Source organism: Stegodyphus dumicola, chromosome X2 (genome assembly GCF_044657685.1).
Source record: "Stegodyphus dumicola isolate Sdum_Otavi_A_Nest chromosome X2, ASM4465768v1".
In the NCBI taxonomy this organism is placed as follows: domain Eukaryota; kingdom Metazoa; phylum Arthropoda; class Arachnida; order Araneae; family Eresidae; genus Stegodyphus; species Stegodyphus dumicola.
The window spans coordinates 57,580,862-57,607,288 of NC_140781.1; the positions used below are offsets into that span (position 1 = coordinate 57,580,862).

Sequence of the window (26,427 nt, forward strand, 5' to 3'; positions counted from 1 at the left end):
TTCAGGTGCACAGCTTATTTGAAAGATAATCTTGTGTGCATATTTCTGCTTTCTGCGGTGTAGTGCCATTTGTCTGTGAAATTTTGAATTAATTTTAGTTTTGTTGGCGAAAACAAGTTGAATGAATGAAATTAATTTTAATGGAATCATATTCTTCTATGACAACTCTAATTTTTTATGCATTTCTAAAATGTGTAATGTGTAAATGTGCAGCATGCACATTATAAGCGTTTTACTGACTAGAAATTGTGGTTTTTTATTTCATCAAAAGATTTTAATATTTATGAGTAATTATTAAGACAGCACAAATGAAATTACATCAAGAAAATCAACATGAGCTAGAATTAAGGCTATATAAGCCTTAGTTCTAGCCATTTTCTATTAGCCATTGGACGTAAAGCTATACCTCTGTTTGCCACCTATACATATTTCGTTTTGATATTACTTTTCTAGTATCAGTTGCGAATTCAAGCAAAATTGTCCAACTAAAACTGTCGTGCACTTAACGCCAGCCCTCGGTATTGTTGAGATGTCGTAAATCTTGGACGATCTTAGCCTGATCCTCAAGTTATAAGGTATTTCTTCCACTTCCTTAGCGTGTCTTCGTGGTGTAGTGGTTCTGCACACTGAGGCGGTATTCCAGAGGTCCGTGGGTTGATTTCCGGAGAAGGCGGTTGCATATTTTTCATCTGTTCTGCTTCCAATTAACCTAATGTCTCTACAAAGTGATGGTATCAGTTTCGTGGAATTGTCTCCACAGTGGAGACCTATAGTTATCGGACCACCTCCAGCTGAAATTAACCAGTCATAAATCTGTCAAAATTTCTACACTCTAATCCATCATCTAAACAGGGATTTTCAATTTGTTTCTTGCATCGACCCTTTCTAAAGGAATGGTTTTATTTACCGACGCCGTTATGGTATTTTCTGTATAAGATACGGTATACAACATAACCATAATACAAATAATAATTGCACATAAATAGCATAAAGGTAACAGTTCGATTAAAGATATGAACAAAAGGTTTGAGAAAAGGGTTTGTTAGATTTATGTTTAACTACTACTACTAATTATTATTATCTAAATTTACAAATGTAAATAAGTCTCTAGAAACAAAATCATAGATTCTAAATGCATAAAATTTCGATTTTCATTAACGTAATGGCCGTGCTTAATGTTTCTTTGCAATTTTTTCGTATTTGGCTTAAAGTTGCTTAATTGAATTTTTAAATCACCTTGTTCCAAAATATTAAAACTGTTTCTTGTTTGCGTTCTTCGTATTTTTTTCACTGTGTTTTTCGTGTGTCCTTGCGTTTTACTTTTTATACTGCACATAATGCATAAAAAATTTATGTATTAAAAATAGTATTAGTTTTTATTTTTTCTCTTATTATTTGTATAATAATTTATTTTTTATAATTTTATATAATTTTTTTCTTTATTACATGAAACATCTTTTCGTCAGTAAACAGTTAAATGTAAATATTATTAATATTTTTTTTGGTAAATCAATGGGATCTTGATATGGGAGCTAAACAGGATCATAACTCAGATGAGAGCTTTATCTCAGTCAGAAATTAAATTTCAATTTTATGAATTTTTTTGGTAATCAATGGGATCTTGATCTTACCGATCAATTGCCCAAACATATTCAGTTGTCTGTCTTCAATTGAACCTTCGATTACCATTGATCCGTTTTAATGTTTAATCGACCCCCCAGGGACCAACACTGAGCCCCTTAGGAAATCATGATCTAAACAATAAGCCACAGAAATTTTTAATACGTTGTGCTGCGTAACAGAACCTGCTGAATAGTTTGAGTAAAGAATAAAAATTAAATGCACTGCAGCCGAAAATATTCCGTGCTTCAAATTACAATGCCTTTTAAATTGAAACTTTTCTACGGAGTTGCAAACTGTTATTCAGCTAGGCATTGACTCGTAGATTTCGCGAATTTCCTTCCGCCATATTGACAAATTAGATTAGCGAGTCAGATCGGAGCAATCCAGGAACTGTCCATTTAGGAACTCATTAGAACTCAAACATGCTCTATTGCGGAGAGATCTAGAGATCGAGCTGGTCAGGGAACTGTTGTAGAAGCACGAAGACAAGCAGGGACAGGGCACCACTGACCAGGCTCTCGACCTAAGGTTTATACCAAGCGAAATAATGAAATAATGCCTTATCAGTGGGGAAAAAATCTACCACTAACAACCGCCACTGCCAGGGCTGGACTGACACATGAGCGCCTTTTATTGATACACAAGCAAATACAATATACAGTGCTAATAAAATGTATAGATGACATCTTTGCAATTAATGCTACATTCGACTGAGATATACGGTAACATAATCAAAGTTATTAATGCATTGCATTTATAGTAAAGATGACTGCTTTCAGCCTAATACATAAAATGATCAAATTTAAAGTTCAGAAATAAAATCTACAAAATAATAAAAAACTGTGCACTCAATAATTATGTCCTAGTAATGCATAAAAGTTAAACAAAATTATAAAATTCAATGTTTATAATCACATCTGTGAATCATATTAAGAAACCAATAGCACACACTAAACGTGTTCATTAAAATATTGAAGTGAAAATATATGTGCCGCTCGATGACCATTGCCGCATCATTGAGTTTAACAAATAATCAAAGAATAGAGTTCTCATATGTTTGTCTTTTAACATGCGCATTGTCTCTAAGATAAATGGAACACAAACCTTGAATGTACATAAATGAAATAGTGCTCAACTAAATAGTGCAATACCAGTGTGAACAGTTACAATCAAAATCAATCATGAAAACAAAGTTTTAAAATGGCAAATTATAATCTAATTTTCAATTTCAAGAATTCTGAAACTAAAACACAATAAAATGACATAATAAAGACTAAAGAACAAGTATCCAAATAAAATAAATATTCTCCAAATTATACAAAAGTTCTTCATAACTAAAATACATAGCATAACTATATTGGACCCATCTAAAATTATTTCATAGTTTCAACCTGTACTGCAATTCAGCTTGATAAACTGGACAACCGTACGAACTGCTAGAATGGTTAATGTTGTATTGTGTCCCTTTTCCCAAATTTGATCGTATACAAGTTGTAGAGTCAGTAGGTTAATTGGAAAAGCCGTAGAGATGAAAAATAGCAAACGACTTCGCCGGGAATCGAACCACGGACCTCTGGAATACCGAACCAGTGTGCAGAACCACTACACCACGAAGGCACACTAGGAAGGCGGGAGAAATACCTTATATACTCCCCCTTTTAAAGGGTGACTGGGGTTTTTAGGGGACCCAATTGCCAAATCCTGGGTGGGAAGAATCATCATCCACCACCCTTTCTTTTAGTTCGGGCGCCACTGTAGAGCATTAGATTAATTGGAAAAGCCAGAGAGAGGAAAAATTGCAAACGCCTTCGCCGGGATTCGAACCACGGAACTCTGGAATACCGGCCCAGCGTGCAGAACCACTAGACCACGAAGGCACGCTAGGAAGGCGGGAGAAATACCTTATAAAGTAATACAAGAGGGCCCCTCTTTACAAACCTGGACAATTTGATCATGTGTTCGAAGGCATGTCGTGTGGGGCCAGACCCTACCCCGTTGAAATGTAATTCCAGGGTTCCGTGAAAATAAGAGCAACATTACGTATCGCCCTGTTGTACGAATTCTCTGTCACGAATAATAACCAAAGGGATCCGGCTATCAAATGAGATGGCACCCCATACCATAATTTCTGGTTGTCGAGCTGTGTGGTGGACGACACTCAGGTGAGTATTCCCTCCTTATTCTGGGCTCCTCCAGACACACTTTTTCTGGTCATTAGGGATCATTTCAAAGCAAACTCATGGCTGGAAACAATTCTACTCCAGTCCGTGAGATCCTAGGTCGAATGCACCCGGCACCACTTCCAAAGTGCCTTATGGCTACAACGGTGAGAAGCATTCGGCGGAATGGCCTCCAAGATCTCAAAGATTCACTGAGTCACCTATCAATACTCATTGCAGTCCCTATAACTGGGTTGTTGTATTCGGATCGTTGTTCGTTGTATCCGGATCGTTGATAAGGATGCATCAGTGGCTGTGAGCGCCGATTGGACTATCATTGTGTCCTAGAGTTTTATTGTCTCTCTCGTTCAACCACTACCTTCTTGACTCTGTCTATGGCCATGGTTCATACATTGCTGCCAGCATCTTCGAATGACAGCATCTCCCCACCCCAAATGTCTAGCGATTATGCGATTTGACTAGCTTACCTTCGTAAGACCAAACGCACGTCTTTTCTCAAATGATGACAACTGCTCATACTATTCGCAAGCCCGTCTGCGAGACATTGGTATAGTCCACGCTGGTCTTGAATGGAAGCTACGCCTTAGCTTTGATGCTTTATGGGTTATTCTAGTTCTCAGGGGGATAAACACCTCTCTTAACAGATCCTGAAAGAATTCTACTTAGGGTCTGAATTTTGAAAAAACATTAGTTGAGGTTCAAGAGAGGGAACTGATGACGGAAGAAGATTTGAAGCACTTTTGCCTCTGAGAGTGGAAAACTCTAGGCAGTGCAGCTACAGATCAGGCAGACTTGGTTATATGGGCTGAAAATGCCGACAAAAGACTTTGAAGGCTGGAATGCTTTAGCATTTGAATGCCTTCTGTTTTATACAGTATCCGGATGCCCCGTTGCAATTCGCTGAAGCTTCAGCTAGTCAGTCATTGGCTGCCAAACTTTAATCATTTGCCTATTCTATCGTATGGTATGGGCATGGGTCTTTTAACTATGTTTCTAACTTCACAGTGAATTTACTTATTAATAACTTAGATATTCGTGTTGCAATGTTGAATATTTATGTAAAGCATGTGAGAGAAATGCAAAAACTGATATCGAAAGAATCGAACAAATTAATGTTACTCATTCAAGAACTCTCCATACGCGGCTGGATTACAGTTTTCGGTAGGATGACTCAGATGCCAATTAGAATTCGATTAGCACGCATAAACAATGCTCGTGTTCTTCTACCTTCTTAATGGTGAACTGATTCCTTGGTTAGCTGATTTATTGGGTTGTCGTAGCAGTATTTTGGATCTTTATATAAAATATATATTATATAGAGGAATACAATATATGCGAATCAATTCTTAGAAGGTACGCAGCATGAACCGAAATGTTGTTCAGTCTGGTAAGGCCAAATAACCCCATTCATTTGATAGTTAAAAGAATAGTTTGGGCATGAATAGTGGCTGCTGTAGCAGTTAACTTCTTAATGACATTAACCAAGGAATATTGAATATTTTTACATTTACAGTAAAATTTCTCACGGCCACTAATTCTCGAAGATTACTAGCTTTGATAGTGAATATAGAGAAAATAACTCTATAACAGTAATGAACATTACTGATAGACATATTCTCAAGCAGACTACCTCCAAAGAAGACGGAAATTGTTTGGAAATGCCATATGAAATCATACGAGAACGCAGAATTTTTTCCTAAAAGCTGTTTTTCTGAAATGTTTTGAAGCTATGATACGAATTTAAGATTACTAAATACCAATAATGCTTAAGAATTCACATAAACAGAAGTAATGTAATAAAGTTCGACATATTTGAACTACTTGGATATATTTAAACAAAAGAAAATATGGTTAAACATTTTAATTCTTTAAGATACGCATGTTTATGTTTTTTCATCTGCCATTTAGATAACACGATTTCTGAGATATGATTTTCACAAAAGTTGTTTAATTTTAATATACATATCTCTTGAATATTTGTTCTAGATGTTTTAAATTATATCTTTACCATTCCTTCACGTAATTCTACTGCTTAGAATGTTACTAAAGCTACTCTTTGGACCTAAAAATTCTCCTCGCTTATTGGTGCGCATTTGTTGCTTTGTTTAGAATGTGAAAATATTTTGTAACCCATTCTTATTCAGTAACCAGGAAAAGCTTTTTTCACATATATTTCCTGTAAGAAAGAAAACCGGCAATAAATTTGTTTCATTCAGTTATATAAAAGCATCAATATGAACCCTTCAAGTACAATGAAACTGTGAAAAATTACAATAAGCTGACCTCGAAGTACATGATGTCCATTGAAATACTTCACATCCTCCGTGGTGAAATAAAGCAGTTGCCTCTTTAAACTTTAGAGTCCACCAGATGCCGAGTCCTTAAAACTGCTATCACTCATCCATTTGTTTCGGAGGAGCAATTGTTTCAAACAATTTTCCTGCTTGCTTTACCACTAAAAGAAAGACGCAGATATTTCCCCTCTTTTTTTCACACACACACACACACACACACACACACACAAAAAAAAAAAAAAAAAAAAAAAAAAGTGTAAATATTTTCCGTTTCGTCAACCAATCAGCCGTGGCCATCAACAACCGTCATTTTTAACAGAGGAATTAGTTTCCCCTTTACATAGTAATCTTAAAGCGATCCATGGTGAATAAATGTTCTATATCATATAATAAAACAGACAGATTCCTGTAAAAGTAATTCTTCCGAAATATTTTAAAAGTATGATACGACTCTAAGATTATTAATACCGCTTGCTCATCTGAAGTTCTATTTCCGGCGGCTGAATGGCGTGACTGTGTATGGTACATATGCTGAATTCGAATAAAAAGCTACTGCCGCATCTAAAGTCTTAAATTCAGTCTTGATATCCAAAGACAGGATCTCCGAAGTTACACGAATATCCTAATATGTAAGCCAGCCAAATCGAAGGCGTTATTATTCATTTGTATGACAAACAGTAATATTTGCTGAAGAGGATTCACAAATCACCTCGAAGCAAATGATGGCGTGCTGTACGTTCGATCAACGTTGTAAAATGATAATGGCGAATGCAATCGTAATCCAGAGATTTCACTAGAGTGTATGATCGCTGGTCTACACCCACTTGAAAAGAGCGGTTTTGATTAAATTCGCCATCTGAAGAAAGCAAGTACCGTAATACCAAACCTTCTATTTGGCAAGACTATACGTTAGGATACTAAAGTGTTTCTGAAGGATATTTTCTGAGATATGTTAATTCTATTCCATTTTCACAAATTTAAACTGCGTCGACCTGGAGACGATAAGAAAGGCGCGAATTAACACCTCAGGTATGTATGGAAAATTTTGGACAACCATGGTATTCATTTTATGTGACAGAATTATCAAATGTGACAGAAATTCTTTTATAATAATATCGGTGTCAAGCTATGCATTTTTCAAATGATTCATACTAATGAGATGTTTTTATACAGCTGCTTTGTGATTAACCGCATTTTTTTATCCCGCTTCGTTGCAGATTTAGATTTCATAATTTCCCTTATTTTCCCTAGGGCCAGTTGGAATTCCTTTTAGTCTATTGGGCATCTCAGTTTACTACACACAAGACTTGCGGGTACGACAGTTTATCCTGAAATGTCACAGATGGATATGAACTTTACTTTTCACCCTATATATGAGAATATATAGATACAGGATTTTCAGAAATAGAACCGTAACTTTTCAGAGGAGTAATTCAAGAACTGTTAGTAAGAAAAATTAATTCTCATAGCTTATTTGTGTGATATTGGATAAAGAGGACTGTCCACGTGTTTGAGTAGCAAATCATTTTGAGAGATGGCACTGAATCTATTATGTCTACTACGAGTAATATTTTCGAGCTATTTATAATCTGTGGCAATGATTTCTTTATAGATGAGAAAATTTCGTAGGTAACTTTTATTTACCATCACACAAACATGCAATGAGAACGAATCTTTTCTTGTTGACGAATTTTGATGAAACCTTTTCAAAAGTATAAGTTTTTATGTCAATTTAAGGATGTATTCTGTATAAGTTTATACACATATACCTGAAAATGTACAGATTTTGTATAAAACAGAACTCCGGTTATCGTCGGCATTACACGTTTTATTCGACACACCATGAAAACTGAATTCACATTTTAAATTAAGGTGACTACAGCGCAAAAATATTTGGTACTATCTTCTGTATAGGAAAATATATATATATATATATATATATATATATATATGTACGCAATTTTTATTTGCCTTCGTTTACCTCGAATTAGAGAATTTTATGATATTATTATCTTATAAGGTATTTCTCCCGCCTTCTTAGCGTGCCTTCGAGGTGTAGTGGTCTGCATGCTGGACGCGTATTCCAGAAATCCGTGGTTCGATTCCCGGCGACGGCGTTGCTCATTTTTCATCTCTCCTGCTTCTAAAATTCCTAATGTCTCTGCAAGTGGCGCCCAAACAGTAAAACCCCAGTCGCCTTTTATACGGGGGGGGGGAGTATATAAGGCATTTCTCCTATCTTCTTAGCATGCCTTCGTAGTGTAGTAGTCTGCACGCTGAGCGCGTATTCCAGAGTTCTGTGGTTTGATTCCCGGCTGAAGGGGTTGTCCATTTTTTACTTCTTCCTGTTTCAAAAATAACCTAGTGTCTCTATAAGTGGCGCCAGAACTAAAATAGGTGGTGGATGACGATTCTCCACCACCAGGATTTGGCGATTGTGTCTCCTAAAAACCCCAGTTGCCCTTGGAAAGGGGTGAGTATATAAAATATTTCTCCTGCCTTCTTAGCGTGCCTTCGGGGTGTAGTGATCTGCACGCTGGGCGCGTATTCCAGGGGTCCGTGGTTAGATTCCCGGCAAAGGCGTTGCTCATGTTTCACCTTTCCTGCTTCCAAAATACCTAATATCTCTACAATTTTAAATCCCAAACGAATTCAATGTAATTTCACTAAATTCATACATGCAGGCTACTATTAAAAGGAAAAAAATCAAATTTCTTTGCACAACAGTTATCTATGAGAGCATGAACTGCTGTCATCAGGCATGAAAAGGAGAGTTACAGTTATAACTCCAGTACTTAAACATGTGTGAATTAATTTCAATATGGATATCAGTTTCATCTCTATTATTTACACTCTGTAGCGGATTTATGAACAGGGGCTTCCATATTAAGACTCAAAGTATGTTTACTACTTTCTACCTAATTACCAGTGATTTGGAAACCGTCTGGAATGCAGGCCTTCTCGTAATTGTAACCTACGCAACTTCACGAATTCCGCCTGTGTTTACCATGCAATTCCAGCCTAATTTTAATGCCAAAATTAATATTACAATCTCAGTTATTTAATATTATGCAATTTTCCTGCAATTTTTCCTAATTGCGAGCAAAATACTAGGCGCATTTATTCATTATTTTTAGCAAAATTTGCTATGTGAATCAGCTGTTCTGAAACTTTAATAACTGCAGTTCACAAAAGTTGTAATTTTTTCGTCAGTAGAAATCCAACCATCAAAGGAGTTTGCAGATGATTTTAACTTCCTTCCTGTTTATTGGCACTGCCGAATACATTCTTTGCGCTAGTAGTGATAAATAAGTGAAGCACAATACAACGTTAACTAATGTAATTAAATCAGGAAACAATTATTTTCCTACAGCACTTTTTCATTTTAAAAACTTTACAAAAAAATGAATTCTTGATATTCGTTTAATGTTTCTATAAAGGCTATAGAAAAACTAGAATAAAATAGAAACACTAGAATAAAACTAACATGGTCTTGAAAACTTGATACTCTTGAAAAACGTTTCATAACTATTTTCTTCAACAACATTAGAGAAGTTTCTTTAAATGGTTTTATATTGCAAACACAATCTGAGCAAAACTTGTGTTTGGCAAAATCGCAACACTTTTATTCTTCTATTTAAAGGCATTTTATTCATCGCCTACTTTAACAAATCCCACTGTGAACAATGAGTGGGAATTCATATAACCTCAATTATATCTCATTGCTGATGTCTGAAATATTTTAAATAACTGACTATTTGCAACGATACAAAAAATTTGCATAACAGAGCGAGTTCCGCAAACTCGAGCTTATGTGGACTGAGAAGGTGACGAGTTATTGGAAATGCTAAGTTTTACGGAAGAAGGGTTGTGCATAAAATACTTAGATCCATGGAAATTTTATTAAAACTTTCCTCTTTGTGTAGTCCTTTAAGGCCTCTTAATTTCATTTCCACTGTCATGTTAGTTTGCTTTCTTTTTTCTCGTTCGGCATTTTTACTTATAACATAACACAGCAAGAGAACTAACTTTACTTGAGACTTAAGTGACTTATCACTATGTCTTTGGAATTACGACAAACTGGCGTAAAGGTGTAAAGGTCCCTCTAATTTAACTCAGATAAAAGTCTAATAGAAAACACTGCTCATGCTTACAGAACCAACCAGCATTTATGGCTTAACTCAAAGCGTAAGAGAATTTAAATTAGACTAAGGAAATCGTAAGTTGCCCAAAAGGCTACACAGATACAAAACACGCAACTTGGCTCCAAAATGTAAGCGTAACAAGCTTAATGGCGAGAATAACGCATCGCCACAGATAACCAGTTGCCATGAGAGTCAAATACTAAACGTGGCTTACGCAGGCGGAAGACGCTCTGATTCTATCCTCTGAAACCTTCCTTTAAATACTATCTTTTTTTACCTCATTTGAATACACGCGAACTAGAAATTAACATTTTGTCAGGAAAATGGAAAGCGAGGAAGACAGCAAAACAAATCAACATAAAGTAACTGGTTAGTGAAACTAAAAATACATTCTACGAAGGTCTTTAAGGACATCGTTAAAAACTTAAATTATGACTACTCATGAGCCGACTTCTTATAATAACATAGACCTTGTTCTAACTTAACTAAGTTTTACATTTAATTGACAAAGAGCTGGACCTTGCACAGTTTCTTCGGTTTACAATAATTCAGCTATTGAACTCGTTCCAGCTACCTGAAAGGAAGAATACTTCAGAAGAAAAATTAGAAACATAGTGAACACTTCAATTTAAATTATCTCTTCTAAACCTTTTCTTATTTAACATTTAATTCAAAAGTCGTTTTCATACAATTTTATTTGCACTTCTCATTTACATTTTCTCGAGCGTTTTTGCAACTCATATATTCTATCAATAAAATCCCTTTCCCACTGCTCTCCTGTAAAAAATGTACTAAAATGATTGAATAAACGTCTTTTGTATAAGTGCCACGACTCTACCCCATAACCCACATCCTACATGCTAGAAATTCGGACTCACTAGACCTCAAAAACATCTTACTTTAAAAGGCCCACCAGCGGCCGAGCGGTAAAGTCGCTGAACACTGGTAGTTCGGTCTGAGGTTCGAATCCCGCAAACGGGCTGGCTGCATGGGCGCTTTCGTGGTTTCCCCCATGTGTAACGTGTATACGAGCCAGTTTCCCTTAGAAAGTCCTCCACGAAGGCATCCCTCCTCTTAGGCAGATAGCCCTCGAGGCTTTGCCATTATCACACACACACACACACACATCTTACTTTAAAAAAATGCACTAAATGTGCTAACAAGAGCGTGATTTAAACTTTTGTGTTAGCTGAAGAGCCTAACCTGTAACTCATGCACATAGCTAGTATTTGCTTTTAACTTAAATTTCTAATACAAAAACATTAGACATACTTCATTAAATGAAACATTTACAATACAATAAGAAAATTCAGTTTGCACATCATATCAATGAACACAAGTTGCTTGGACCTTTCTTTATATTTTTGTTAACTTTTTCTTACATCAGTCTCTTGGACTAAAACAGGGTTTTGTTTTTAAACTAAATTAGAATGAGTATGAACAATTGCAATTTAATTTCCGAGCTTCTTGTTACTTAAAACAACTGAAATAATTTCACTTGAGAAAAAATTCAAAATCAAATAGCAACTCTTGTGCTTTTAAATATAAAATAAAAACTGAATCTTACTAAGCATGTAAGGATTTTAAGTTTTACTAACGTTTATTTTAATTTAAAACTTTACTATCCTCTCTTATTTTTCATTTCCGGCCAGAATAAACGCGAACAGATTTTGTAATGCAAATTGAGCTTGCAAACTGTTAAGTATTTATGTTGTGGCTTTTATCCAAGAGAGTTAAAGAGAGACTTCTCGCTACCTTACCTCGCGCGCGCTTTTCAGTCAGTTGCTGTCTAACCTTGAGGCCAGAACGTAGTTCTCTTTGATACTTGAAGACGTACTGTAGTTTCCCGCATTCTACTCACTACATACTCCATAAAGCTTAAAAGGCCAATCTTCGCGTTACTAGTCTTTGTAAAGTATTTGAGTTTAGTTTTTAGTTAATTAAGTAGTTTTAGTTCTTATTTTTACGTTTCAGACCATAAGTACTGGTCTTTGTACCCGAAGTGCGGCAACGGCTGTAAACTGTGAGAAATAAAGGGCAATTAAACCCATCCCATTTGTGTCGTATCTTCTACCCCCCCCCACTTGCACGAACACAGTTTTAAGTAAACTCCCTGTTCCTACTCAGGACTCCAGTTATGTTTACAAAGGCAATTAGAAGGAATAGTAGTCCTGATAAGCAGAAAACGAATTTTCACTTATCTTTTTGTTTTTCATAACTCCTCCATTCTTTTGCTCAGAAGTCCTTGCCACGATGGAAAATCATTGGCTTCTTGCATACGAAATCTTCTTCGGGGTTAAGTCTCCTCATCCGGCTGGGCTTTCCTCTTCTGGGGTCTTTCTCGGATTCTCACCATTATCCCCGGACTTTGAGGATTCTCCGTGTCCGCTTGTCGCTGCTTTGGCCTTGAAGTTACCGTTGGACCTTTCTGTAGAAACTCAGGTGAATTGAACCGCCGGAGTTTTCCTTGCCTCCTCAGCATTGTTGACGGCTCCTCAGATTGGCGTTTGTTGCGTAGAACCTTCGGGAACCTGTATACTTGGGCACAGATGGTGTAACATTTTCTCGAACACTCAGCGTATGTTGAATATCCCTTGAACTTTCGCGTGACCTCTTGGATTCCTTTTCCTTTGGCTGCTTTCTTGGCGTCGTGTTCTTTCCAGATTCTGGTTCCTTCCTCATTCGGTTTGGCCGTTCATCCGTATTGTTGTTCCCTGTCTTTTCCTGCCGGGAACATGTCTTTTCGAAACAAATTGTGCACTGATGCTGTTCCTCTCTGGCTCCGATATTTCTTGCTGCACTTCTGAAAACATCTCTGAAAATTTCCATCTCATTTCTATCAAAATATGTCTTGATCTGGTCTGCATTTGCTACCATCAGTTCTCCAATTCTAACTTTTAATTAACCTACCGTTTCTGGATTTTTCTCAGTTACATACGGTCCTTCATATAATGGAAAAATTTTAGCTATCCTGTTTTCCCCAGCACATGATAAAGAATGTTTTTCTTTTAACACTTGGTCTGCCACCTTGTAATTTACATCTCGCCTTTTCTTATCATAATACAGTTTTTGCTTTTCCCTTGCCATATCCCGAATGTTTTATTGCTTCGACTGTTATTTTTTGTACGTCTCCCATTTTAAACTCTGGAGCTCCCTTCTGACCAAAGAAGAATTTATCTAGCGGCGTAATTAGTTTTCGGCCTAAGAATAATTCTGCTAGAGTCCTCCCTACCGTGCCATGCTTATCTGACCTTAAGATACATAAAATAAAAGATTAGTAGATTTCATTTCAGATATTTTTCAAATTTGCTTGTACAAGTGCACTGCTGGCCATTAAATTTGCAACACCAGGAAGGAATGAGCTGACGAATGTCAAAATCATATGAAAGGACGAAGAGGTTGGGATATGCAGTTGATTAGTATTTCAGCGCATTTAGATGACGCAGGAGAGAGAAACGACATCTCAGACATTCCATAAAAGAAAAATTGTGGATTTCTCATTCGAAAAGCGCTTTACTCAGAATTCAGGAGTTTGCTCAGAATATCGTGTTATGCCTCGAATAATAATAAGAAATGCTTACCAGCAAGGGTCGGAATGCGACAGAGGTAGGATCGTTGCCTATCGAGAGTATAAATTATCGTTCCGTGACATCACCTGTCGCACTGATCGACAACTACTGCATGCGAATATGGAATTAGTGGGTTGCTGAGGGTCATATTGAATTTCATACAGGATCTCAACGCCCTCCCCTGACTAATGCCCTAGAGGACAGACATATTGTGAGGTCAGCCCTGTAAAACCGTACAACCACATGAGGGACCCTTAGGTCAGGAAATGGGCATGTTTGCAGCACGTCAAGTATCTGCTCCTACGGTGCGTCGACGTTTTGAAGCAGCGTGAACTATCAGCACGCGACCATTACTTCGGCTTCCCTTGGAAGTGCAGCATAGACAAATATGGCGACTCTGGTGAGTCGAACGACAAAGCTGGATACAGGAGTGGCACAACGACGTCTTTTCAGACGAGTCCCGGTCCTTCGTGCAGTATTCTGATGGCTGAATACGTGTCTGGAGGCTCCGATGAGACTGCACAACGCCTGCTTGCATTCGATATCGGCATCGGGACCCCGCGTCTGGTGTGATGCTTTGGGCATCCACTGGATACACGACACGCACATCTGTAGTTCGGATCGACGGTAATATAAACACAGACCGGTACATTTCTGAAATCTTACGTCCAGCGGCTGTGCCCTATCTTCGAGACCTTCCAAACTCCATTTTCCAACAAGATAATGCAAGAACGCATGTTGCGCGTCGTCTTCTGACCTTCCTCGATACACAGGGTGTTCGACTGCTGCCCTGACCTACACGGTCTCCAGATCTGTCTTCCATTGAAAACATCTTGTCATGGGTTGGTGAGAGATTGGCCCGCCATCCCTCTTCAGCTAATACGGTTGATAGAGTGTGGCTTAGACTTGAAGCAGCATGGAATGTGTTGCTCGTTTCTGTCATCGAAGCCTAACCGGGTAAGGCCTGTTTTAGCTACCAGGTGTGGTAGCTGTTTCTTCTGATTTCCCACCCCTATAAACCCCAAAACTGCCTACGAATTTAATCATTTTGTCCTGACGCCATACTGTTTGCGTATAATAAATATCTTTTTTGTATTTGCTTTCCTTCACGGCGTTGCAATTTTAATGTCAGATCCGGCATCATATAGGCCTATAAGCTTACTGCCTTCAATCAGTAAGATTTAAGAAAAAGTACTTCTACAACGCCTTAATTTCCACATGTACAAGAACAAGTTTATAAACGAAAAACGTATGGCATCTGCGCAGGAAAGTCCACAGACAATGCCTTAAAACAACTATTAGATAACATAGAGCAGAACAGAGACAACAGTTTGGACACGCTGGATATATCGTTGGACATCAAAGGAGCATTTGACTTGTTATGGTGGTTAGACGTAGTCGAATGTCTAGACGTCATCAAGTGCCCAAAGGAAATCCTGAATCTTATACGCAGTTACTTGCAGGATCGTTGGAGAAAGGTTACAACGGACAATGATTTACTCAAAGTCAAGTTGGAAAGAGACTGTCCCCAGGGCTCCTGCTTGGGACCTACACTTTGAAATCTTGTAGGGAACACAGCCTTTGCGCTCTATGACCAACAGCAAGGAGTGGGTATCCAGGCGTACGCGGACGACTTTTTATTGGTCATTTCTGGTAGCACGGACATTAGGTTAAAGGCACAAAATGAAATCAATACTTTTGCAAGCTGGCCAAATCAGCACAAATTAAACATCTCAGCATATAAAACTAAACTGTTTATATGCAGGCATGGAGCGCGAAATAGGAATCCCAACATGAAGCTATATGGAGTCTCTATAAAAGAGGTCACTGACCTTAAATATCTAGGTATTATAATTAACAATAGGCTTTCTTGGGTGCCTCATATTAAAGAGCTTAAGCAAAAAATAAATCAGCTTAGTAATTCCGTGGTTAGAACAACAGGACCTCATTGGGGCACTCCAATCACTATGCTCAAAGCTGGTACCCCATATAATATGATCTCAGAAAGATCTTATTATATGGGGAAGGAAGCTTACCACCTATATGAGGAGGCAGCTTCTCACCATCCAAAGAATGCAACTTTTGATCATATGCAAAGGTTACAGAACATCCCCAACTGTGGCACTGCAAGTGCTAGCGGGTATCTCTCCACTGGACCTTCTAGACATTGAAATATAAATTGTTCCCTAATGACTTCCTTTCCATGAAGTAACATGAATGTTGCTCAAATTGAGAATGAGCAAGCTAAAATGATTTGAAACAGCTAAAGAAAGATTTGAGGTTAAATTCTTAGTGAGATTTAAACATTTAAATCATGTAGTGTGAAAAAATTATAAAATGTTTATAGTCACCATGGTAAGTATTATGGTAGAACTCCAACTATATTTACAAACTGCGACAACAACTCGGTTGGATATTAAAAATTTTTTGAAAAGTGGCTGCATTTTCTCTGTTAGCCAAATACGTATTTGCAGTTCAGCAGGTGGAAAATTTGTATTTTTTAGTTTCTCGCATTTTATTCTGGCAAAAATTTTGCCGTTAAAAATGCAATAATATTAATTATGTGAAAAAAATTTTGGGCCCTTTTTAAATTTTAAACTTTCATTTCCTTCAAGGAGAAGATATATTGCGGGTGATCGTGCAGAAAAAACACAGCAACTGCAGGCGGTCTGCAGCTGGCCACCTCGGGTCTACATATCTGCCGAACATGAATGTACTGCGATGAACTAATCTGTATCACTCATGTATATTCATTGATCTGTATCCACGTACCACAAGAGCGATTGAATACTTCTAATGTCAGAGAGGAAAGCCAAAATGTTCAAATGCATTTAACTGATACAATAAAACGTGGTTTTTCTTGAACATAAGCGGTTATCTAATCATCTTTTAAATAATTCTTTAAAATAAAATATTGAGCATTAAAATGAATATCTTTTTTTTTAATCAGGAAAATCTAGCACAAAATTTCTTCGAATAGTATTAGGACATCACACAAAACTAACCTGCAATAAATATAATTTGTTTGCTTATGGTATTATTTTGCATCAAAAGAAAAATTAATATCTAAAAAAAAGATTGCTTCCTTGAATTTTTCAATAAAATGTTTTAGAATTTGCATTATGTTTCCATTTTTTATGTAAGATTAAGGGATTAGGAGCTCGAAAGTTAATTCTTAAACTGCGACTAAGAAAAGGGAAGCATATTAGAAAAATTACTGAAATAATTCATTTAAAGCATTTAACAGTTTTGGATTTGAAAAAAATATTTAAATGTTATATCACAGAGTTCAAAATGGAAGAAGAACTGAAGGACTATCAAAACTGTCCTATGGAATGGAACGTACTATTATGAGAGATGTAAAATAATTGAAGACTGATTGCTCCCTAATTTACCTCAGAACATTTAAATAATATGAAGTATTTGTTATTTCATAGCTTGTTGAAATGATAACTCGATCTTCTGAATGTAATAGGAGAGTAGCAAGAAAATAATTTCACTTTAAAGAAAGAATAAAAATTTCCTCTTTTATTTATCACTGAGAAATAAAAGATTCGTATAATTAAATAAAGTAATTTTTGGTTATGATATTTAATTTAACACCTTTTCGTTAGTATTGCTAATTTACGCATGAAAAGAAGAATTAAAAAAATAGGACATAGATTTTAGAATAGAGCATTGTGGAGGAAGAGTTACGATGTGAAGAAGCATGTCTTTGTTCAAATCATAACCTTACATTTATTAGAGATATAACGGGTCAGTACAAACACGTTAATGTTTTAAAATTTTCAGCGCTTACCAGTAGAATAATTTCAGGTTATACGTAGTGAACAATTTTAAACACATTGCTATATGAATGTACAACATTGCCCTAAAATATTCAAAACACCTTCCAGATTTAAATGATTTTGAGCATATTTGACGAGAAAGAGAATATAAAATTCTAGAACAAAATATTTCTTTAATGCAACAATTGAAATTAATGGTGCAAGTAGAATGCAGCAAAATTAAATCTGGAATTAAAACCAAAATATCTACTCATATTTTGAAAAGTACTAATACAAATATTAAAATTTTTTTTTGAAAAAGTGTTTTCTGCTTTTATTTGGCGGAACTTTTGTGTTCTATTAACACTGTAAACACATTTTTACACAATATTCTATTTATATTCAAATTATGTTGAAATGTCTCACAATTGCGCTTTCTTACTAACAGTTTTGAGTTCAGTTAAGCCCTGTTCTCCTCGGATTGTCGCAATACTTACTCAGGTTGTGGCTTAGACCAGACGTTTACACAGTTTGTATGACGAACGGCTTAATTTAAAAGTAAATCTTAACTGTGAGCCTAATGGAGCTTGAACTATGTTTCTGCTGCCTTGCGTGTAAAAGTAACCTACAGTAATTGTGAAGAAGCTACAGAGAGGTGCTAATGTGCTCAGTAAATTGTTAGGTAGTTAGGTTTTTCCATTTTGACCCCAGGTGTCTGTAGATGTGAGTTTCGGATATTGTTGTGGTCCAAGTTAGTTTGATAGGTGTTTTTCGCACATGTACCGTAAATGCAAGACAGCTTTCCTTAGAAAGTCCTCCACGAAGGCATCCCTTTAAACAGAGAGTCCTCGCATGCTTTGCCATAATCAAATAAACCAAGCAGAGTTGGTCTGAATATTTGAGCTCGGCTTATATATTAAACAATATAGCTATACAAGTATTTTATCCATTTTTTGCACGGGGAAAAGAAAGCTATACTCTAAAGACACAAAACATATTAGAAAAGTCTTTAATAGCGGGAAAAATTAAGAATAACAGTAATAATTACATAATATATAATATATGTGTTAATGTATATATATATATATATATATGTAATTAATTGGTATTACGGAATTGGGTGCGATTTGTAAAATTACGTTTAATGGAATCTAAATAATTAGGTTGAAGAATTTTTAATTAAGTATGAATTATGATCCTTTTCTACCACAATACAATTAAATTGACAAATTATTTCAACAACTGAGATATCTACTATACATTTTAAGGCTTAACCTACTTAGCCCTATTTAATGTCACTTTGAATAAAGATATAAATCAAATCTTCTGATTCATATATGGTTTAATTTAGATTAATTTATCATATATCCACAGACAAATTTTTTAAATTATAATATAATTACAGAAATTTTTCTGAGCATTGCTGTTTCTGTTTAATACATGCTGGTGTTAATTGCTGTCATAAATTCAGAATCGTTGTTTAAGTTAAAAAATTGTGGGATGATTTCAATCACTTTAATTCTAAATTGACAAAATTGCATTTGTAGGAGTTTCACTTCTAACATCAATATTGCAATTTCAGTATGAATTTCCATAATTGAATAAATGTTTTTAATCGTGAGGCCTCCTAAAATATGAGAAGATATCGTAAAAAACAGTAATTAGCTGGTTTCATGAAATTCTCTCATTATTATTTTTTCTTCCCTCAGAATTAAAACTTAAATTGATATTCTGATCATTTTTCCTTTTTCTAAAATTTTGACAATAAAAATTAAATTGATATGATTGTATTAATTTATTTACTGATATTTCACATGGCTTAGAGATTAATTTGACAATGAATAAAAAATTGGAATATCATTAGAACATACATAATTAAAGTGTTAATATGGAGATCAGTTTTTTCAGGAAATTTTAGAAATAAACAAGATAATTTATTTTTATATTAATAATTTTAATGCTCTAATTGTATCACATCTTTCTGAATTAATTGGGAAAATAAAATTGTTTATGTAAATACATCATATGTATGAAAACTGATAATTATTATAAGAATACATTTAAAAGTCAAAATGATAAATCAAAAACTTACTCCAGAGAACATAATGGCTGAAGGCTGAACGTCTTTTCGTTACAGAGTTATAAGGTTCTAGCGCAGATTCTATTTTGACATTTCACTTTTATACCTTGCTTCTATGAAGGCCGTTGGTCTAGCATGAGCTGACCTTCGGCAGACGGCAAATAACCACACTCCATAGCTCTGGGCTACATTCAAGGACAATTCCCGCCTGTTTTCACAAGCATCAAATTTTAAAATTGGAACAGTTATTTGATTCACTTGTTTATTGTAATTTAATTCTCGTTTATTTTCTGTAACTCATGTAGAAACAAACAAGCGCTAATGTTTCGCCTGCACTAAAAATTCCCGTCTTTATTTCTAAAGATTTAAAAGCAGATTTAAAGGCGAATAAATTTAATTTTTATCCTTCAAAATATATTTAATTACTTTTTAAATAATTCATGTATATCACGCAAAGTAAGCTTATCATCATATAAAAAAGTTAAAAGAAATAAAATAAAACATATCTAAATAAATACTTAATCATCATGCTGCATTGCTCGCGTAAAAACGTATTATAAATAAAAGAGCTATAATTACATCTGCAATAATGTTGGAAACGTTATACACAATCAACTAATTCTGTTATGAGTAGAATTTAAACACAACTGCACATATTTTCCCAAAATCTTTATTTCAAAGTTTACATAAACAGAATTAGATTCATTAGATTACCCTCTGCTTAGGCAGATAGCCCTCGTATGCTTTGCTATGCTCAAATAACCAGAACCAGATTATGGCAAAGCCCTCTAGAAACTGTCTAAGAGAAAGAACGATTCGTAGTGGGCTTTCTGAAGAAAACTGGCTTGTATGCACATTATACACGAAAAAAAAAAAAAAAAAAGCGCTTATGCAGCCAGCCGGTTCACTGTGATTTGAACGTGGATTGAAGCACTAGTGTTAAGCTGTCTTATACTATCGGCCGTTGGGAGGGCCTAGGAAAGACTCACAGCCTCCAAAAAAGCAATATGAAATAATTTTGTAGCTCTCAGAGAAAAAGAGAAGTGGGAGTGTTAGAAGTGCTTCAGTTTAACAGGCAGTAAAAAACATTCATTTAAAAATTTTCAGGTAGCTTTTGAATAAGTAGCCAAATATGTAAAATTGTGCCACCCAGATAGAGTAATGGTTAGTGAATCTGAATGCCGTACCAGGGGGTTCAGTTTCAAAACCCAGAGAAGGCATAGGCGTTTGTAAACGTATAGTGTATTTGTCGTATGGGAGCACTCCAAATATACAGAGAAGAGAAAAGCCTTCCGAGTGGTTTAGTCGTAGAGGGAGAAGAGTGGAAGACCCTCGGACCCGTGCCCCAGGCTACTGTCCTTAAAAACTGGAGTGGAACTGGGAGGGGAACCTTTTACTAGATATTTGGTGAAAACATACGAATAAAAATAACGCAAAGAAAAATATCAAATTTATATTCATATTTTGCCTGAAATCTGAAAGTTGGTGTCTAGAAGAAATTTTTTTTGATCACAATTTAGAATTCAAACAGACAGCTAAGTATTAAAATTTGAGAACTAAATATTAAAATTTTCAGACTGACATTTAGTCAACTAATTATAATATACTGAACTACTAAATAACTTGCTTTTTAATTTAAACTAAAAAAAAAAAAATACTCGAAAGCTTCTCAGGAGGGGCAAAACTTAATAAATAATGACAACCTATTCTCTTTCTTGTATTTATTAGATTTTTCTACGACGCGAAACAGAAAAATAATAAGTGTATGTGAATTACTGTAAATATCTTTGCTTTTTACTTTTTTCCAAATTAAAGTAGAATGAAATGCTATTTAAGCAAAAGTTTCGGGAGTTAGTTTTAGAGCGTGTCTTCCTATTCCAGGCCACGTTGTGCTGTGATTATTAGCGACTTGCGTTAGCGGCGTTCAGTGTTCCAGCCATTAGGGCTTGTCTTGCCGGTTTACTACAAACCAGAGCTCTTTCTGAGAGCGAGCCCACCAGCGGCCGAGCGGTAAAGTCGCTGAACACTGGTAGTTCGGTCCGAGGTTCGAATCCCGCAAACGGGCTGGCTGCATGGGCGTTTTCGTGGTTTTTCCCACGTGTAACGTGTGTACGAGCTACCTTTCTGAGAGTGAAAGTACTCTTTGAGCCGTTAGGCTAATCTACCCCACCTTGAAATCAGTATTTGCTACGTTAATCTGTTAAGCCAGAAGTGCGTGGCTTTGTGTAACCCAAGTTGGGTCATTGTTAATTTTATGTTTGAATAGAAAGGGTCTTATACACCCTCCTTCTGTTTTGCTTCACAAAGCTAGAAGGTAGTTCTTCAACAGTCCTTTTAAAAGTTTATGTTCCCAAAGAGACACAGACTTTACAGTATCATCATAAATTGTCGATACACATCGGCAGTCTGGTTCTCTTCGTAGAGTTATTAATTTTCAGCTACGAAAAAAAAAAAAAACTGTTTACATGTAAATGTAGTTAAAAACAAAGCGAATGTACTTATTGTAAAAATTCGTAACTTAAGATACTTATCTTTTGAGAAGTACTGATAAAAGTTAATTAAATTTGTGCCTTAAAATCTTTGAATGAGATTTATATCACAGTGTAAATTAATCAGCTCTATTTCTCTACACTTACTCTTTACGAATAAGTCTTAATTCAACATCCAGAACGATTCCCAAAGGATAAGGATATGGCAAGAGCCAGGGACACACCATCGCCCGAAAAACATCGTCAGAACAAATCATTACACCGGAGGAGGCTTACTTATATGGGCTGGGATAGCAACGAACGACCGCACCAGCCTCTAGGTGATCCGTCACAGCCATCCGATATTCCAATGAAATTCTACACCATCTTGTGCATCCTTTTGTTGACTGAAATTATTCATCTGCAGTGGCCTGCGAGATCGCCGGACCTGAATCCCATACAGCATATATGTAGGACATGTTGGGACAATGGATAGTAGGCCGCAATGTGCCGCCAGTAGATAGAAAACACGGGTTCACCCACACGCGGTGTGCGGTGTGGGCATGGCCAATGACGTCACACAGAGGGCGGGGCCAAATGCAACGTCATCACACTAGTAGGCGTGGTTTCGAGTGGAGTTGAGGTGTTCGTAGACTGCTGATTGAGTTGTAGACCTCCTGCTTTTCATTTAAAGTTAGTTTTTTTTTTAAATTGGCAACGGGGTCATGGCGTCCGCTAGGGATGAAAAATGAAAATAATCTATTTAGGAATTGCTCATGGCGTCCTCTATGGACGAAAAAAGAAAATAATTTATTTTAGAAATTTCTATTTTAAAAAAAAAAATACTCTATTATTCAAAATATAGAATTGAACTCTGAAACAAAATATCTCACCAGCTGAGTAGTTTGAAGATTTTAACCACTAAGCTGACGGGATACATTCAGATTTAGGTAAAAAAGCCTATATAAGAAAATGGAATTTGAATCGACTCATCAATTTATTCTGATACTTTTATTCTTTCTAGTTTTCCATGAAACTTTAACTTATTTCTCAGGTTTTCTGTTCATAATAACATATTTATTTACTGTCATATTTTTTTAATACTTAACGTTTCTAATTTGTAATATTTTATTTAATTTCCACATACTATTTTTTTTTCATACCTTTCATACCATTTCAGCATACCCTGATTTTTAACTTATATATTATATTTCACAAACGTTCCCGCACATGCTGTTTATTTGTTACACTACTTAATTTTAGATGCAATTTCACACTTTTTTTAACGTTATAATGTTCAATATATTCTGAATTTTAACTTCATTTACTTTTTTTAAACCATTCTAGTATTCTATACACACTTTAACTTAGTGGTTTGAAATTCTATTTAAAAAGAAACGTTTATTTTTCGTGATCTTAGTTCTTTTACTAAATTTTCTACAGAATTTCTAATTTCTTTTACATGTTTAACAATATCTTCCTTACATTACCGAATATTTTTTTAAAAAACTTAAGTCTATAACTGTTAATTGCGTTTCTTACGTTCATGATTTCCCTTCTGTGTTTATATTTCTTAATTCTAGTTTAACTTATTTATTATAATGTTTTTATTTCTGTCTCATCATTCGTAATTCCAACATTTTATCCCTTTTTATTCATTTTAACGATATGGATTGTTTTCATTTACTCCATATTCAAATATTTCCTTACAATTTTTAAAATACTTGTTTTATTCTCCGATCATAATAGATCATCTACAGGTTTTACTCAGAAATTTCCATTCACAACTTTACAGTTTAATACCATTTATATCTAAATGCATTTCTTTCTGATATAGTTTTACGATCTTCAAAGTTTCTAACATCATGTTTAGTTTTAAATCCCTATTACCTTTATGTGTGTTGATAATTTTCATTTCTAATTTTACAACCACGTTCAGTGTTTCATCCACACATACCAAAATATTTCTTACATCTTCTGGTATTTAGTCTATGTCATATTTCAGTACTTCAAATGAATTTACACTGCTCACACTATTATTTTTTCATGTTTTAGAGACACTGACTATATTAATTTTACTATTTTTCATACACTAATTGCATCTATGTCAGCACTCATGATAAAGTAGCAATTGTTTTGCATCACATGCATAAAGAAATTCTTAAAACCAACTTTTTCAATATCGTATTCAAATTACTGTTTTCCAGATGGGAATTACCAGTATTCTTTGGTTTTACTCTGTTACATCTTTTTAAATTTTAACATCTTACTTTTAATTCTAACATACATCTTTTGAACAGTTTTTTCTTTTAATGATAGCCTTACCTTATCTGTTCAAATTAATTCTTTCATTCACCTTCTTTACTACCTTTCAGTACCTTCATAATTCACTATGCAAACGCAATGTCTTTCACTGACATTCTGTTTAATAATACTACAAGTTTCCTTAATTGACAAAAAGAGAATCATTTCTCAGTTCAAAATAGAACTACTATATTTCGCACAAACATTACCTTCATCCATTCAAGACACCCCTTAACCTGTAACTGACGTAGCGATAGGAAAGGAGACACTTATCATATGCTCTTTCGACATTTGAAGTTTCTAGAACTTCTTTGACAAGTATATCAATACCATCAGAAAATATACTTAACATTTTTACCCAGTTTAAAGGCAACATACTGTTATAAGAATGGTTTTAGTTAAATTTATAAGACAAATAAACACATTTTGTGCTAAATAGGCATAAACATTTAGATTCAGAATATTTCTTTTTAATCCGATGTAAGACTTGAATTTCATTCATGATACGGATTGTCTCTTGATTTTTTTGTTTACCTTACACTAATAGAAAATTTTTATTTTACAAGTTCAGCTTTTAACGAAATAGAAATAAAAACTACGATACACCTGGTGTTTTTAAGAAAAGGAACTTTGATATAATTCTGGAAATGTAAATGCTTTTAGAGTTTTTTTCTTTCAATAACGTTGATTTTCATTACTTTACTAACTTCAATAATTCTCTTATTAGCTAATATGAATGAAAGAAGATTGTCAAAAATGTGACACAGTATAATTCTTACGAACATACGTACCTTTACCAGCATACAGATATTACCGATTGAAATGAAGAAAGATACAGATATTTTACTCCAATCTACATTAAATTAAAAAAAAAATATTTAAACTTTCATACATTCCAAAGAATAAACGAAAACTCAATAGATATTGTCATGTTTGTATATATGAGATAAAAGTTTTATGAATGGTATTTAAAGTAATGCTTAGAACTTCATAAAAGCGAACATTCACTATGTTAATACACATATCATCAGTTATTTACATAATTCAATGTAATATTAATCATTACATGTACTATATGCATATATATTTAAAGTTTAATTGTCTTACAATTGAATAATTAACTATTGAGAGAAAGAGGTTCATATCTTACACTATTTAATTCACATGGAACAAATTTTTCCATCAACCACATTGAACCGCGTTTATTAAATTCGCCAAAGCTCTTTTATTTCTGCATTTTCACACTCACGACACATTTTAAATGTAACTATTGATTACCATTTCAAACACCGATATCATAACTCAGTGTAAATCCACATCATAACTCATTTTTTCCCTACTAATTACAATTTTATATATTCAAGAAGTACATCTAAGACATGATCATTTTCTATGTTCTAGCAAATCGATTCAATTGCGAACATACTATTAAGACTTGCGATTTTAGAAGACTTGCATGTATTAACGATGTTAACGTTTCTTCGTTTTTGTAAGATTCGTATCAAACCATGTCGCATTCGAATGTGGTGTAAGAGATCACTTTTTCTTTTAAACACTTGTAAACAATGGATGCAATTTATAAGAAGAGAAGTATCATGCTGTTTCAAAACATTATCATCAGCATATTTCTGTTTCTTTTGACACCAGCAAAATTTAAAAAAAAAAAAAAAGGTTCGTGAGATTTTCTTCAAATTCTGTTTTACTTGAAAAAAATGTCCGAACATTCAATACGATGTAAAGATTCATATTGTTTTAAATTCTTATGCTCACTAAATATTTTTTATCACGATTTACTCTTAAAAGTAACTTTATAAGTTTTCATATCCTTTTTACATGAAAAGAACTTGTGATATTTTCAACACGAGTGAATCACTTGAAGCATATACTGCACTGTAAGCATACAATACTTAAAAAAATTGTTATAAAAAATAAAAATACATTCATTTCACCAAGAAGCTTTTCTATTTAAATACATTTATTTATTTCCAAAGAACAAG

The 26,427-nt window shown here is 34.8% G+C and overlaps 1 protein-coding gene across 1 annotated transcript in view; it reads right to left on the reverse strand.

Moving 5' to 3' along the window:
* Positions 1-19,826, reverse strand: part of LOC118179307 (uncharacterized) — an 83,703-nt gene extending 63,877 nt beyond the window's left edge. The window contains exon 1 of the mRNA XM_035348498.2: positions 19,671-19,826. Coding sequence (XP_035204389.1) covers positions 19,671-19,682 — 12 coding nt within the window. The 5' untranslated portion in view covers positions 19,683-19,826. The remainder of the gene's footprint in view (positions 1-19,670) is intronic.
* Positions 19,827-26,427: the final 6,601 nt, after the last annotated feature.